The sequence below is a fragment of the Eublepharis macularius genome, chromosome 12, assembly GCF_028583425.1.
Source record: "Eublepharis macularius isolate TG4126 chromosome 12, MPM_Emac_v1.0, whole genome shotgun sequence".
Classification (NCBI taxonomy): domain Eukaryota; kingdom Metazoa; phylum Chordata; class Lepidosauria; order Squamata; family Eublepharidae; genus Eublepharis; species Eublepharis macularius.
Genome location: NC_072801.1, coordinates 60,227,859 through 60,243,812, shown reverse-complemented (window position 1 = coordinate 60,243,812; position 15,954 = coordinate 60,227,859). Strand labels below are relative to the sequence as shown.

General features: G+C 45.6%; 1 protein-coding gene across 2 annotated transcripts in view; it reads right to left on the bottom strand.

Annotated features, from left to right (window-relative positions):
- BRSK1 (BR serine/threonine kinase 1) overlaps window positions 1-15,954 on the bottom strand; it is a 39,302-nt gene that overhangs the window by 8,925 nt on the left and 14,423 nt on the right. For both annotated transcript variants that reach the window (XM_054993501.1, XM_054993500.1), the window contains exons 3-11: window positions 13,358-13,443; window positions 9,798-9,938; window positions 7,246-7,362; window positions 5,492-5,525; window positions 4,150-4,218; window positions 2,452-2,598; window positions 1,805-1,836; window positions 809-973; window positions 239-336 (exon numbers count right to left, since the gene is read on the bottom strand). In XM_054993501.1, the coding sequence (XP_054849476.1) occupies window positions 239-336; window positions 809-973; window positions 1,805-1,836; window positions 2,452-2,598; window positions 4,150-4,218; window positions 5,492-5,525; window positions 7,246-7,362; window positions 9,798-9,938; window positions 13,358-13,443 (889 nt within the window). The remainder of the gene's footprint in view (window positions 1-238; window positions 337-808; window positions 974-1,804; window positions 1,837-2,451; window positions 2,599-4,149; window positions 4,219-5,491; window positions 5,526-7,245; window positions 7,363-9,797; window positions 9,939-13,357; window positions 13,444-15,954) is intronic.

The following is a 15,954-nucleotide window of genomic DNA, read 5'->3' as shown; positions in this document are numbered from 1 at the left end:
CCCCCGTGGTCTTGCTATCTTCCCTTCATACCCAGATGAAGTCTCTATATGAGATGAGGAGGAAAGCACTTGGCAACAGCCTAGCAAACCCAGCAAAGAAGCCCTTGGGTCAGGACTCCAGTGCATTCTGGGAACTTCTTTTGGCGCTTCAGCAGAATCATATCCCTAGTATCTTTCTGGGACACCTGGGCAGCGGTGAACAAGACACGTTTTGAGAAAGGACCCCCTATTGTCTCACCAACGTCGTTGCGTGGAGGCAGATCTTCATCCTCACAGCTGGGGTATCTCTCCTTGCGGTCCAAGAGCAGATAGTAAATCATTTTTTCCTGGTTCTCCCTGATGTAGAGAAGGAGCAAAATGGGGGCGCAGACTCAGGATAAGGACCATGTCCATTGCCCTGGATTTAGAATGGCAGCTACAGAAACCTCCCTCTCCACCCGGCACGTGATTCTTTACACTTTCCCTTCCACGACCCACCTGTAACTATTTTGCTCATCATCCTTTCATCCACACTTCTCACCTGCTCCCTCCTTTATCAGTTCTGCTTTTTTTAGAGCACATGAACACTAAAAACTTGCAGGGGGTTTAAACTAGGGGAAACCATTTCCACTTCTCTGAGTACCCTGGGCCACGTCACTTTGTGCTGAGACTTCTCTCTTGGAGCCACCTTAGGATCCCGTGTCCCAAGATTCCTTGGTCTGTGATCACAAGGGTGTTAGCATACTGCGTCCCCAGTGTGCCATGTGCAAAACTTGAGGCAAACTCTCACCACCACCACCCCATACAGCCATGCACCCTAAAGTCTCACCCCTCATTCTGCAGCTCCTGCTTCAGCTTGTTCTTGTCACGGAAACAGCCCAGGGAGTGCATGCTTTCCAGCACATCAGGATCCAACTCACTGACCGACTGGATCCGCCGGATTGCCACCTTTCGAGGAATTGGCTGCTCTGGCTCTGGTTCGTTCTTGCCTCCTCTGGGACAGAAGGAGCAGGGAAGAGTTAAAGGGACAGTAGGAGTTAAAAGGAGAATAACTACTCCTGTTGGGATAACAAGGACAACCAAGGGCACTAGGAATCTCCCTTGCCAGCATGGGGCACTGCATGGAGCATAGAAAAAGGAGCTGTTACAGAAAAATCTCACCAACCATAGATTTAGTTAGAACCCAGTCCTCTAGGAATTTCTCCAGTTGAAGCCCTACTAAAATTCATCTTGTGCTCACCCTATTTACTTCAGTGCAGCTTGTGCAGAACTTCTAGATTGGACCCACCCACCCCCAAACACTCATGCTCCTGCTTGGTGGTGGAGAGTTGGGCCAAGTCATAGCTGACTTATGGCAACCCCTGGTGGGGTTTTCATGGCAAGAGACTAACAGAGGTGGTTTGCTATTGCCTGCCTCTGCAACCCTGGTCTTTGTTGGAGGTCTCCCATTCAATTACTGACCAAGGCTGACCGTGCTTAGCTTCCAAGATCTGACAGGATCAGGTTTGACTGAGCTACCCAGGCCAAGGCACACACCTGCTTACTGCCATTATTATCAACTTTAAGTGACTAGCTCTCATGCGTTTGAACTAAACTCAGACATAACTAAGCTGGAAACTTTAGGAACATCCTCTAAAAGAAAGCTCACGGTGGAACTTTGGTATTTTGTGCATCTTCTGAACTCAGCTGCTATATGCTCCTCCCTGTCCCCATTCCACATCCTGAGTGATGGAGGCAAGGAAGACAGTATCGAGATCTGATTGGAGACAAGGGAGGGAATGGAGCACTGGGTGGAAAGCAAAGAGAAAGATCTGGAGATACTCACAAGAACCACGGATGCTTCTGAATCTGTTCAAGCTACAGCCATCACATGAAAGGAAGGGGAAAAAAAGAAAAGAACAGAGTTAGATGCCTTTTCTCCCTGCATCATTTGCAACAGCAAACACGCCATCACCACCACCACCACCCTGTATGCTGATCAGCATAGGAAAGGGGAAGAGGATGGAGAAAATACATTGTGGGGAAGTCTGTTTCTTTAGATATTTATCAGAGTATTCTCCAAAAATCAAATCTGAAGGGTATCATCCTTTCCCTACTAAGTAAATCCACTCCCCACCTCCAGCCCCGGGGCATTCATTACTTTCAGATGTGAAAATAAAAGAAGGCCTGTCTTTTTTCAGCATACAGAGATCATAATCACGCGGAGGGGAGAAGAAATTTGATGGACAAAACTGGTGAGGGGACAGATTTAAAGTTCTCTCCTCCTGCACCGTGGCCCCGATCTCATTTGCTCCACAGTGGCAGCTACTGCCCTTTAAAATCACTGGGAAGGCACAGATCCTCCTAGTGCTGCATCCAGTTGGACCCTAAGTTGGCATTAAACCCAGGGTCTAACAGCTTTGCCTGCAGTGGCCCAGTAGGCCACAGTCCTGCCTCATTTCCTACAGGGCTTGCAATGGCCCGATGACTCACGCTGAGACGCTTCTCAGGCTCCACTTCGATCATGCCCCGGAGGAGGTTCTGGCAATCAGGTGGGATGAAATGGGGCATATGGAAGATCCCTCGCTTCACCTTTTCCAACAGCTGCCGCAGGTTGTCGTCATCAAAGGGTAGCGCCCCCTGCAGGCCAAAAGGCAGGAGAACTCAGCTTCATTTAAAAAGTGCTAAAAAAAATGTTCAATCCGCAATCTGTAATCTCCAGCCCTGATATTTTATTATTTTATTTATTATTTATTATATTAGATTTTTAGTCCGCCCTCCCTGCCAGGCGGGCTAAATTTTGGATTTTAAGACTTCACATTGCAATTTTGAAGGAATATTTTTTTTAAAAAACCTAAACCTGGTGGAATTTTTTAAAATTAAGGCAGTACTATTAAGAAGAGCTTGAAAAATATTTGGAAATCCATGACCTCAAAATCAGTTTTTTAGAGACCAGCATCAAATGTTTGGATGTTAGTTGTGCACAAGCATATATAAAAATGTTGTATTCCTAAAAGCCAGCAACAAATTACTATAAACATCGGAAACTTGGTTCCTGGACATACCCAGCAGTAAAATGAAATATTCACATGATAAATCCAATTATTTCTACATGTTTTTCTTAAATCTCATACTTCAAGAGAGAAGGAGTCAAAATAGATTTTTCAGTATGTGGGGCGGAGGAGACAGAGTTGAACACTGATAGTATTCCTATGAAACACAAGAGTTGTCCAGGCATATGGAAAAAGGGTTGGGGACTCCAGATTCAAAAGCGAGTAAGGTAGAGTTCCGAACTTCCAGATAGGGCTTGGAGATTGTCCAGTATTGCAACCAATATCCAGACTCCAGAGATTAGTGTCCTTGGAGGAAATGGCTGTTTTGGAGTGTGACCATCAAATCTCCATTGAGCTCCCTCCCCTCCCCAAACTCCATCCTGAGATCTCCAGGAATTTCCTAGGCTGGAGTTGGCAACCCTAGATGAAGGACACTGAAACCGATGCTTATGTCTTCCTCCGGTCCCTTCTCACCAGCTGAGGTACTTTCCAGTATCAGAGCACAGCTGAGGAGAAAAGCCCTCATGAAGAGACCTTGAGGGGACGGAAAGGGTTGCGTACACTTCGCTTGCAAACCTATTTTGCTATTAAAATCAGACCCTCTCCTTCAGTTCCCGGGGGAAATGGAAGGGTTCCCTTAGGGTCAACTCATATCTTCCCACAGTGTTCCAAAAAGGGAGTTGTAATAAAATGTAGATGAGTTGAGGATGGTCCTTTGTACACCGAGAACTGTCCTCGCTACTTGACCGGAGCAGGTCAATGCAGGTTGTTTAGAAAGGATGGTGCTTCAGGTCCGGGAGACCTCAGCACCACAGAGCCAGAACAGATACATGGGGCCGCATGTCTGTGTTTTACCACACACAATAGCTGCTATTGCACCTGTTTTGGACTGACGAACGGAAGAGTAGCTTGAATATTATCAGGCATTGATACAGAAAACAACACAGCCTCAAATCTCTCCTCAGAGCGAAGACAATTGGGCCTTTGCAGACCCATCCAGCTTGCAAAGGAATTCGAAGATGGCTGGATAAGGAATCAAATACTGCTTCACAGTATCCCCAAACCTTCATAGCCAGAGGAGTGTAATATCAAGTATGGAGAGCCTGACAGTTATTGGGAGAGGGGGTGGGGGTCTTACCACCAGCAGGGCAAAGAGGATGACTCCACAACTCCACATATCAGCACGGCGTCCATCATACTTCTCTCCCTAACGGACAAAGAGCAGAGATGTTTGAGGGCTGGCATTTGACCAGGAGTTGAGGGGAGGGGAAGAGCGTTGTAGGGAATGACATATTTGGAGAAGTTAGAGTTAAAGTTGGGAGGCAGGAACAAGCATTAGTGGCAGCCAAGAAGGAGTTTAGCTTTGTAGAAGGGGAGCTGTGTCTCTACCCCATCCCTGTCCCCTTTAACCCTGCTCAGTTCTACAGCTACCAGCAAGGTACCTGACACCTCCCGATCCCTCAGAAGTGAGTGGTGCTTCCTGTCCCCAACACCCTGGAGCAGGAAAAGAGCTTGCTTTGCCCAGCCCCCAAATTCTCATATCTATGGGGAAAGGACATTTGAAATATTCCACATTGTGCCTATGGCATCAGGGCTGTGGTGCTTTAGGAAATCTCAACTTTTTCCCCTTGATTAAAACCCCTAAAAGTTTAAGTCACTAAAAGTTCTACAGGACAGGGTCATCATATAGAGGACAAAGGAAGAGAGACCAAATCTCTCTACCCCTATGTGTAACACTTCTATCTAAACCCATATGTAATGTATGGCTGTCTCCTGATTAACGTAACTATAAGGTATAGCTTTATGCTGAGGAATCTATTAATTGATAATAGTGCAATCTTAAGAACACTTTCTTGAAAGTAAGTCCCAATTGAGTAAAATGAGACTTAATTCTGAGTAGACCTGTTTAGGATTGCTCTCTAATTCTACATTGCATATGACAGAAAACGTTCCACGGGGGGATAAAACATCACATATTTTCTTTGTTTTGGGATGAGAAACGTGTGTCACAGCATGCATCATCTTAGAAGAGGCATCCCCATTTTTCTTGCATACAGGAAGGAATGCCTCTTTGTTGAACGGCAGTTACCATCTGCAGCTTTTATAAGTACTTGTACTTATAAGTACTTGTACTATATCTTTTTTAAAATCTTGATTAATCGGAGATAAGTTTTTTAGTAATTGAAATATTCTCAAATCAATCCATTCCAAGTAATCGAGTGCTACTGATTATATATTGTGTATCTGTGTTTGTACGTCACACGCCCAACCCATTCTTCTTTCTTCCATCCATCCACTGCCCCCTACAAACATCCCTTCCCAGATGTCCTCCTGAAATCAGTCTATTCATTCACCCAACATATGCTTGGAAAGCCACCCACCCAATCTGAGGACCGCCAAGGAGATGCTTGATGGACCCAGGGGAAGGGAAGAGGATAACAGCACACATCAGGAAAGATGAAGGGGGACTGAATCCTTACCTTGATCACCTCGGGACATGCATAGTGAGGAGAACTGCAGCCCAGCATTGGGGGCAGAAAAAGAAAGAAAGACAGAGAGACAGAGGAAGAGTGAAATGCAGAAGAAAGCTGATCCACCATGGGGAAGGCAACAAGCATGTGAAGCTTTGCTGTGGGATACCATCCCCTCCCCAAGCTAACGTGGCCTGCAGGGAGGGGTCCCCCATTTGCCCTTATCCCCAAGGCGCTTGGTCATTTCACTTGTTGGGCCTGCCAAGTTGGATAGGCCACAGGATACCGGAGCAATCTGCCCCAGGTGACAACCTGCCTGGGACACTTTGAGATGAAGAACTGGAATCCACTCAGACCGTCATCTATATCCATAAGGTATTTCAGGAAGTGAGGGGGAAGCACTTTGAAGTTCCCTGGCAACTATCCAGTTCAAGGAACTTCCTCTACAAATTCCCAGCACTCTCCCCAACTTAGAAGCGGTCAGATTTACTGTTATTTTTTCAAGGCAAATAGCAAAAGAAATATAAAATGCCAGGGCCTTAGTCTATCTCCCTTGCCTGCAGTTTCTGTTCACTGATGGAAGCTGAGGTCTTAACTAGGTACGATGCTTCAAGATCCACGATCAGACATTCCTTTTCTCTTAGTAAACAGCCCTGTAGAGGAGCTGCTCTTTTCTCCTTTGCTGTTGTCCTGACCTGACAACGTACTCGTATGTTTCCCCCAATAGAACAAGGGATAACTCCACAGGGTCAGTTCAGGTTAGGACAGAGATATGGAGAGAGAAGAGTTTAAAAACCTCCCAGCTGCAGTTCTGAGGAAAATCAGGACCCTGAGTGGCTGTTGTTACAAGTAAAAATGTGTGGAATTCTGACTATGGAGCTCTCAGCATGCTTTTCAATTAGGCCCTGAGAGGGAAGAGGCCAGGTGGTTATCGGACAAGACAGGCCAATGCAAAGGACCTCTCTCTCTTTCTAGCTGGTGATGGGGTTGCTAGGCAACTGCAAAGTGCTTCCTTAACTCCCCCCACCAGGCGAAAATGCCCTTCTGAGTCTGACACATTGACACAGTTGGTAAACACAGTCTCCAAATCCAGAGATTTCATAGATCTAATGCATTAGACCTATGAAACTTTATAGGCTATTTCTATATTGCTGGAATTAACAGACAAATGGCAGAGCTAGTCTGACTATTTATCTAATAGCAAGGGGAAGGGCTAGGAAGAGCTACAATAGGGTTGGCTACACAAACCGGTGGATTATGGCCCCCACATTCCCTGGCTGGGAGTAAGAACACAGACTAGGGACAGGTAAGAGACAGGAGAAGGCCAGTGAAAGCCAATGCCTAGAAGGTGTTTCTTATGTTTCCTGCCAGATGGGAATCCTATAGTGTCTGCTATGCACAAAGCTCTCCAATCCCCCATCAATCAGCCCCTCCACTGCTGACACAAGAGTAGTTCACATTTTAAATTGCAGGGGGTTTTGCTGCATGTACATCCATTTCTCCTAGAGAACACCTAATATTTGAAGGGAAGACGCATCTCACAAAGGACATGGGAGATGTGAGCTGGGGACTCAGGGCTAGCCACAGGTCAATGATATCAGTTTGTAGACACACAACCCTTTGCCACTTTATAGTTCATGGTATTTGCTGCTGGAAATATTGCCAGCATGAATCACCCCAGATTTTGATCAACACATTTGACTCACCCCCTTTTTGGTGTCCCTACAGGCTGCCGCTGATCCCCTGTGTAAAAACTGACTCACCCACAACTCGTTTCCAGCAGGCTATCTCCGACCTGCAGGGAGGCCATGCCGAAATCCGCAATTCGGATGTTGTTCTTCTCATCCAGCAATAAGTTCTCTGGCTTCAAGTCTCGGTGGCTGGGAAGGTCCAAACATTAGAGCGACAAACATCAGAAAGACAAAAGCTCCCTTCTCATAATTCTGCCCCCAAACCCACAGCTGGGATAATCTGGACTTATCTCAATGAAGGCTAAAATTCAGAACGTAGTTGTTCTTTCCTCCCCTGGATCATCATTTCTAATGTAAAGCTTTTTAAAAAGTGCTATGAAGATAAAAACACACATATGCACACAAATCTGGGCCCTTCCCAGCACAGTTGTCAGATAATCCACTGGAGTAAACAGAACACAAACTCTTATTCTGAAAGAAAACAAATTAATTTCCATGGTCAATGGACTTTGGGCTCCTTTGGACGCTCTGGATTCAGAAGCAGATGCCCCAGGGTTGCTACCCTGAGAAAAACATTTTGTAAGCCCAAGAAATTCCAGAGTGTTTAATCTACTATATCTCGTTCACCATTTCAGATCATTCACAGTTCACTGTATTAGCTAACAGTACAGAGAACCTCTCCAAGTGGAAAGAACAATCCTGAAATCTCATATCCTACCACAAATTTTGTTAGTCTTATAGGTGCTACTGGACTCTTGCTCTTTTCTACTGCTACTACCCATCTTGATCTAATCCCTGGTATTGTCCTCAGATCAGAGAGTGACGATTCAAGAGTTTCTGAGGTGGTTCAAGTCTGTTGATTCAGGGTTATACTGAGTAAGACGTTGGGAGTTCAGGACCAGATCTCCTTTCATTGCTTTATTGGTAAGTAAGTCACATGTGGCTGACCCCAATAGCCCAGGTGAACCTGATCTCATCAGATCACAGAAGCTAAGCAGGGTTAGTAATTGGATGGGAGACCTCCCACAAAGACCAGGGTTGCAGAGGCAGGCAATGGCAAACCACCTCTGTTGGTCTCTTGCTATGAAAACCCTGCCAGGGGTTGCCATAAGCCAGCTATGACTTGACAGCACTCTCCACCACCAAGTCGCATGTGGAGGGAGGGGGTTCAACTTGGATCGAGGCCCTAGGACAGATTGAGGTTTAACTCCATGCAATGACTCCAATCAGGAGGAGGGGAACGGCTGCTATTTACCACTAAAAACCATGAGGAAAATCCATTCAAAGCTCTCCCAGCATCTGATCTAGGCTTTGACCTTTAGTTCACTCCAATCTGTCATTCATCCCCAAGAATGCACACCAATCAGATGTTGAAGCCAGTGTAGTGACTGTTATTCCAGAATAATTCATGTTGCTAAACAATCCCTCTGTGAGCAGAAAACCACTGTTTGCAATTAACACATAACCTTCAAGAGTTGCACTGCCAGTAGCAAGCCAGCTGCCACCACTTCTGCTTAAACTGACTGACAGAGCAATCCTATGCAGAGCTACTCCAGCCTAAACTCACCGATTTCAACAGAGGAAGTCTGTTAATAGATGCAATAGAGTCATACCCTTCTAAATCCATTGATGCCAATGAGCTTAGAAGGATGCCGCTGTGCTTACGATTGCGCTGGCCTCCCAAGGGGAACTACTTGAGTGATTTCTTTGCTCTTAACATCAGTTGCCAACAGCGTGTGATTTCTAATTTGCCTACTGTGAGTTATGCAGAGTGACCACGGCAAGAATAAAGTTTGCGTGCACGTAAACACAAATATACCAAACGATCCCACCCACTTCTATGATCAATATACCAGGACTTGTGCAATTGGGGGATGCAGACTAAGTATTTTTTACATGGACCAGACTTGCAGGGCCACTTTTAAAAAAATACAGACACCCCCCCACCCCCCCGTGTTCCTCAGACCGAGCAACAATGCACAGTCAGGATCTCTTAACGGCTCCAGAATAATTAATTTGTGTGCATTGATCCTGAGTATGTGCTCCTACTGGAAAAGCACAAGAAATACTTTGCCGGATCAAACCAAGGTCTGCCTAGTGCAGCATTCTTGGCAAGAATCCCAGCAACCAGCTGCCACAAGGTGGTCCTCCTCTGGTTTAATTAATTCACTTTCCATGAACCAGATTTTCAAAGAAAGGGGGTGGCAGAAGGGAAGAGAGAAAGGAGAGGGCTGCAGAGAATTTTTTAAAACATTTTTTCCTATGTGACAGTTTATGCAAATACATAGAATGCATAAAGTGGTAGTAACTATCTAGGGGAACAAAATTCTCCCAAGTTGTGGGGTGTTTTTTCTTGGCTGAAAACTAATTATTGTTGCCAACTTATCTCCTCGTGATGGTTTCTGTGTCTTTAACATGGTCTGCAGACAGTAGCAGATGAGAATGTCAGGGAAAGTTTTTCCTGGGCACATCAAGCAGTTGTTAAAGGCAAAAGAGCAGGTGAGGCCATTTTAATTAGCAAAATGAGGCGGTGATGTGTATTTATAGAATAGGATGGCATTTCAGTGATTCACAGATGAAAGCATCACCAGTTTGGGACCCCAGGCTGGGAGAGGGGGGCTCACCATATAGAATAGCTGTGGCAGAAATCCAAGGCTGAGACGATTTGTCGAAAAAACTTCCTGGCTTCCTTGGGTGTTAGGCGTCCCTTCTTCACCAGGTAGTCAAAAAGTTCCCCTCCCGAGACATGTTCCAAAACTAGATATCTATCACAGAAGGAATCCAGAGGCAGTGGCACCAAGAAGTGGGGAAAAGCAGGAAGAAGTAATGAGAATCTTGCAGGCCACGACAGAAACAATCTCAACGTGAATTCCTGCTAAGCAGGAAAGGAAGCTGAAAAGCCATCCCAATATCGTTATATCGACTTCAGCAGGCTGTGGTTGAATCACCAAATGTTATGCTAACCTGTAGTACAGGCATCAGCAGCAGTCATCCAAGAACCCAAAATGTGTGGGCAGAAGACACAAAGCTGGTTCAACTATGACAAAATTCCTGTACCAATTCAAGTGTTGGACTGGATTCAAGTGTTGGACTGGAGCGGGGTTTGAATCCCTGCTCTGCCATGAAGCTTAGTGGGTGACCTTGGACCAATCACTGTCACTCAGCCTGACCAAGTTAGCAGGATTGTTGTTGTGAGGAGAGAAGAATGATATTATACGCTGATTTGAGTCCCCACTGGGAAGAAAAGTGGGGTATAGATATCTAAACAAATGTCTACATGAGGGAAAGGGAATGCACAATTGTGTGCTTTAACGCAAGCACACAACCTGTACATGTGGAGTTAAAAACACCTGTTAACAGTCGTCACACTTGACAACTGACAGGCCAGACTGTTTTAAACAAGAAATGCTTTCTACAGTGTTGTGTCTTCTAGTGATACTCAGTGGCTCAGGAACCGCATATGGATCTCTGGCATACTACCTGTAGCTCTCACCCAATATGGCATCCTTCCCATGTTCCAGAAGAGTGGGCAAGGGTGTTGTTTGGTAGCGCTTGCAGTGAAGCGGATTAAACTGTGTGTGTGACTGGCTCAAAGGTGCTCAGTAAGCTTCCATGGCGGAGCGGGAATTCGAACCTGGGTCTCCCGAGTATTAAAGAGTATAGTTGAAAAAAAGAAACAATGCTTTGTAGAGAGAAGCCAAAAATCAGTGGGGAGAAGCCATACTTTTGTGCTTTAAAAGAAGTGCAATTAACCAAATAAAAACTATAGTTCAAGAAGTTGCTTTGTTAGTTCTGAGGCCCTGCAAAGACAGAAACATTTATTGGGGCTTAACAAAGATGTGTTGAGGTATATTTGGACCCTGGTTCAAATCCCTCTTCTGCCATGAAACTCATTGGGTGACGTGAGGCCAATTGCGTTCTCTCACCTCCCTCACAGGGCTTTTGTGAGGACAAAATGAAGAAGGGGGAACCATGTATGATACTGTCAACTCCTTGGAGGAAGGGGCAGCCTTAAAATGAAGGAGCCTGAAACCTGTTAGTCTTGATGAGAGTTTTTTTCATCATCTTACCTCTGTTGTTTGTGTCTTTTAATTCTGAATATTTCTTCTTCCAACCCATGTCCCTCCCCACCCCCACTGTGTCAGTGGAGGAAGGATGACAAAGGATGCCTATGTGTGAGGAATGCCCATTGTCTGGCACCGCCTGGCAGGCTGGGCAGCTCATACACAAAGGCACATGTACACAGAGCACAGGCTCTGCCGCCCTCGCAACGTTAACACAGAGAGATCTACCTAGGGAGTCACCCCTCTGCCCCAAAGAGCTCAGAGGAAGATCAGATGACCATCTGGCTGCTTTGCTGCTCTGGCTTTAATACCTGAGTGACATGTGGAAATTAAACTTTTTTCTCGTCCTGCAGTCTCCAAAGTTTAAGACGCTCTTTCCCCCCCATGTTTAAAGATTCAAGAATCAGGCCAGTTTAAATGTAGATTTTCCCAGCTTTTAGGTGAGATGGAAAAGTAGCAGTTTGTATTGATTGGGGGGGAGCTAATGTGTAAGGTTACCAATCTCCAGGTAGGGCCTGGATATCTCCTAGAATTACAACTGATCTCCAGACAACAAAGATCAGTTCTCCAGAAGAAAGTAACTGCTTTGGAGGGTAGAATCTATGGGATTATATCCTGCTGAGGTTCATGCCCCCGCCTCCCTCCCCGGCTTTACTTCCAAATCTCGAGGGATTTCCCAACCCAGAGTTGGCAACCCTGCTGATGTGGATTGGGGAAGAGCACACCAAAAGAAAAAGCCCAACGCTGAACCAAGCAGTTGTGCAAACTGGCTCCACACAACCATCCACCCAGCTGCTCTTACAGAAAGTCTGTTTTAAATTAGATGCTGGTGGGTAAAAAGATCTTACCTGTGTGCTTTTTCATACACCAGTGTCTCATATAAGCTAGGCAGACCATGGTTTTCTGAGCAACTTTAGCCTGTCAGAGTTCCATAGCCCCGGAGGGCATTGCACTGGCTTTCCAGTGTTGCACGCACAGCAGAGTCACATGCATTGCGGTGTGGTTTCCGTGTGACTCTGGGTACACATAAGATCACACAGGTCAGTTTTTCTTGCCCACCAATGTCATTCTTAAGTCAGGCCTCACGCCTAAGAGATGAGGGAAGAGGGAGGCCGAGCATTTCAGCTGAGGCCTACCCAGTACCTGGTGTTGGGTTGCCAGGTCCAGGCTGGGAAATTCCTGGAGATTTTGGGGGTGGGGACTGAAGAGGGTGGGGTTTGGGGAGTGGAGGGGGCTCAGTGGGGTATAATTCCATAGAGTTTACCCTTCAAAGCAGCCATTTTCTCCAGGGAAACTGATCTCTGTTGCCTGGAGATCAGTTGTAATTCCAGATCTCCAGCTATCACCTGGAGGCTGGCAAGCTTAACCTGGTGCCTGAGGCAGAAAACAAACATGGCTGCCAACCTTCTTCCTACTAATTGACATGGGGCATAAGCCACAGGAAAGTTCTCCTGCATAGTTTCTTCTGTGAGGCTCCTCCCATTTCAATGCGATTACAAATGTTTCTACTGCCCTTAATGGCATCCAGCATCTCTTGTCTGAGTTGGCCATCTCAGTTTGAGGTTTCCTTCAGAAAAACTTTCTAGTAGATAGTGGCTTAGGAGTCAGATCTTTCCACCTCCCCGCTCTGCTTCTTTCAGCAGTTCCCCACAATCCATGATTTCAGCTTGCCACAAGGGGCTTCCGCAGAAGAACGTCCTAGCGGATGGTGACTTATGGGTCAAATCTTTCTGCCTCCCATTTGCTACCTTCAGTGTTGAGTAAATTGGGCTACCTCACTTTGCTCACTGTAGTCCTACCTCTGCTTTGAATGGCTACATGTTTTATTTACTGTCTAACTGAAATTAATTTGGTATCCTGTATCCTGCCCTTTCCTCAGGAAGTACACATGGCCTGTCTGGAATCATAAGCAAAAGCAACCTAGGAGGAAACAGCAAAATTTGCCTCAGACTTGCGTGGGTTTACTGAGAATGTACAGAGATGCCTCACACAGAAAGTGTTCCCCGAGTCCAAGCTCTGGAGTGTCTGTCTCATAGAAAACACAATTCCCCTCAGATGTGTGTGCGTGCACACAAGTGTGTGAGGAGACTGAGGGAGAATATCTGTAAATAAATACCTACAAATATTTTTTGTTCTCGTAGACGTCATGGAGCTTGAGGACATGGGGGTGTTCGATGAGCTTCAGAATGGCAATTTCCCGCTCAACCTAAAATGGGAGCAAGAGAATATGTGTGAATGGGTATGGGGACAGGAAGGCGCTCTTTTCAATGCTGTATAGTTTTAGGTGGGTAGCTGTGTTGGTCTGCAGTAGAACAGCAGGATTAGAGTCCAGTGGCACCTTAGAAACTAACAAGATTTTCAGGATGTAAGCTTTTGAGAAGCAGAGCTTCCTTCTTCAGACACCCACTCCATGAAGAAGGGAGCTCTCAGAGTCTCTCTGGTGTCTCCCCTTTTGGAGCCTGTGCCATGCTGAGGCTCAGTTAATTCAAAGTTTTAAGCAGTGAGGGCAGCAGGATAAAAGCTCCGGAAGGGGATACAGTCAGGCATGCCAGAGATGGCAGAGGGCTGTGAGAGAATCTGCCCCCTCCGGAGAGATCTCCACCAGCATTGTCTTTCAAAACTACACTTCCCAGCTAACATGTCTCCCAACACATGAAGAACACGTGTCAAAAGTATTGTGAAGAGAGTCTTTGACTCTCAAAAGCTTACACTCTGAAAATCTTGTTGGTCTCTTAAGGTGCCACTGGACTCAAATCCTGCTTTTCAATGCTGTTGGCATCCAGGGACCGAGAATAGAAACTGTTCCTAGGTTATGTTTGAAGGGAATGAGATCTTAATTATTTGCATGATATTTGTGCAGATTCTAAGCTGTCAGAACTGGGTTTCCAATCTATTCAGGATAAACAAAACGTGTTTATACATATGTAACCTGTCTAACTGAAAAACCCACTCCAAGTAACTTGCAAGTTGTACAGATATCAGATTCTAGTCCAGTAGCACCCACCTGAAACTACAAATATCACACAGATTGTATAGCTCCCTTGCATTTATGGATAAGTTGCTCAGTGGTAGAGCACCTGTTTTGCATACAGAATGTCTCAGGGTCAGTCTCTGGCACTTCCAGTTTAAAAGGTCTCTGGTAGCAGGAGTTGGGCTTTGCCTGAGATAACTGCTGTCAGTCAGAGTAGACAGCTCTGGCTCAGAATAAGGCAGCCTCATCAGTCTGAATTAATAAAATAACGATTGGATAGTGACAGAGCCAGCAGTGGCAAAACAGGTTAGTTCTTTCCACAGCTATGCAAGAGGTAGTATCTAGGGCAAAATTGGACAGTCAGCAATAAATACAAGATTCCCAGACATGCCTTTCTGCCATGTAAAGCCCCCACTTTGTTTGCCCTGAATATCTAGTTCTGGCCTTACCTTATATAAGACCCTGGGAGAATGTTCACAATTAGATCTTTCTGGCAGGTTTTGTTTGTTTTTAGTAAATAGCTGCCTTGCGAGATCATTTCAGGTCAGGGTTATGGGGGCAGAAAGAGACCCTTCCACACACACCCCATATCTTAGTCTTGATCCAAACAGGGGCCCTGCGTGACTTTTATTTGCATGCAAAAAATGTTTGAGAGCACTAACCACAGAACTCCTAGTAGACTATGGTACTTCTTGGTGAGGTCCACATTCAAATGGTAAAAGTCTGCTAAGGAGCATTCTTGCTGTTTGTTTCAAAGCTGTAAATGTGCTTTTCTCAGTGATCTCCGCCAAAGGCCAGCTTATACTTTATACCCACTGTGGTGAGGCTGCCTCAATTTTCTATAGGATGGCTGTGATTAGGATTGACAGCCTAGAGATCTCCCAGAATTAATTTACAACTGATTTCCATAGATCCAGAGGAGTTAGTCTGTAGCTGCAAAATAGTAAAAGTCCAGTTGCACTTTTAAGACTAATCAACTTTATTGTAGCATAAGCTTTTTAGAACCACAGCTATCTTTGTCAGATGCATCTGAGGAAGAGAGTTGTGGTTCTCGAAAGCTTATGCAATAATAAAGTTGGTTAGTCTTAAAAGTGCTACTGGACTCTTTACTATTTTGCAGCTGATCTCCAGACTTCACAGATCAGTTCCTCTGGAGAAAATGGCTTCTTCGGAGGATGGACTCTATGGCATTATACCCCAGGGACCCCTACTCCTAAATCTCCAGGACTTCCCTACACAAAATTGGCAACCCTGGATAATATTCATATGGCACTGCTTACCATTCAACTTAGATCATTTTTCTCCATGTTGGCAGTGGCACAAACTTTTAAAATGAAAAATTTGTGCCTACATGAAGGGACATAGGGTGCCAACTCCAGCTTGGGAAATTCCTGGAGATTTAGGAGCAGAGCTTGGGGTGGGAGGAGTTTGGGAAGGAGAACTCAGCAGGGATATAGTGCAATAGAACCTACCCTCCAAAGGTGACATTTCTTCCAGGGCAACTGATCTCTGTAGTCTGGAGACAAATTGTAATTCTGGGAGGCCTCGAGGCCGCACCTGAAGACTGCCAACCCTAAGTGAGTCTGATACAGGTTTGCATATCCTGCTATCTGCTGGCAAATTCTTTGGCATGGGTGGGGCAAGGATATAGCTGAATATCTCTTCTAAGGGTTTTGAATTGTTTGTTTTGGCAAGGCAAACTGGGCTGGCCTTTCTGTGGAAATGAAGGTGGGATCCAGAGTTTAG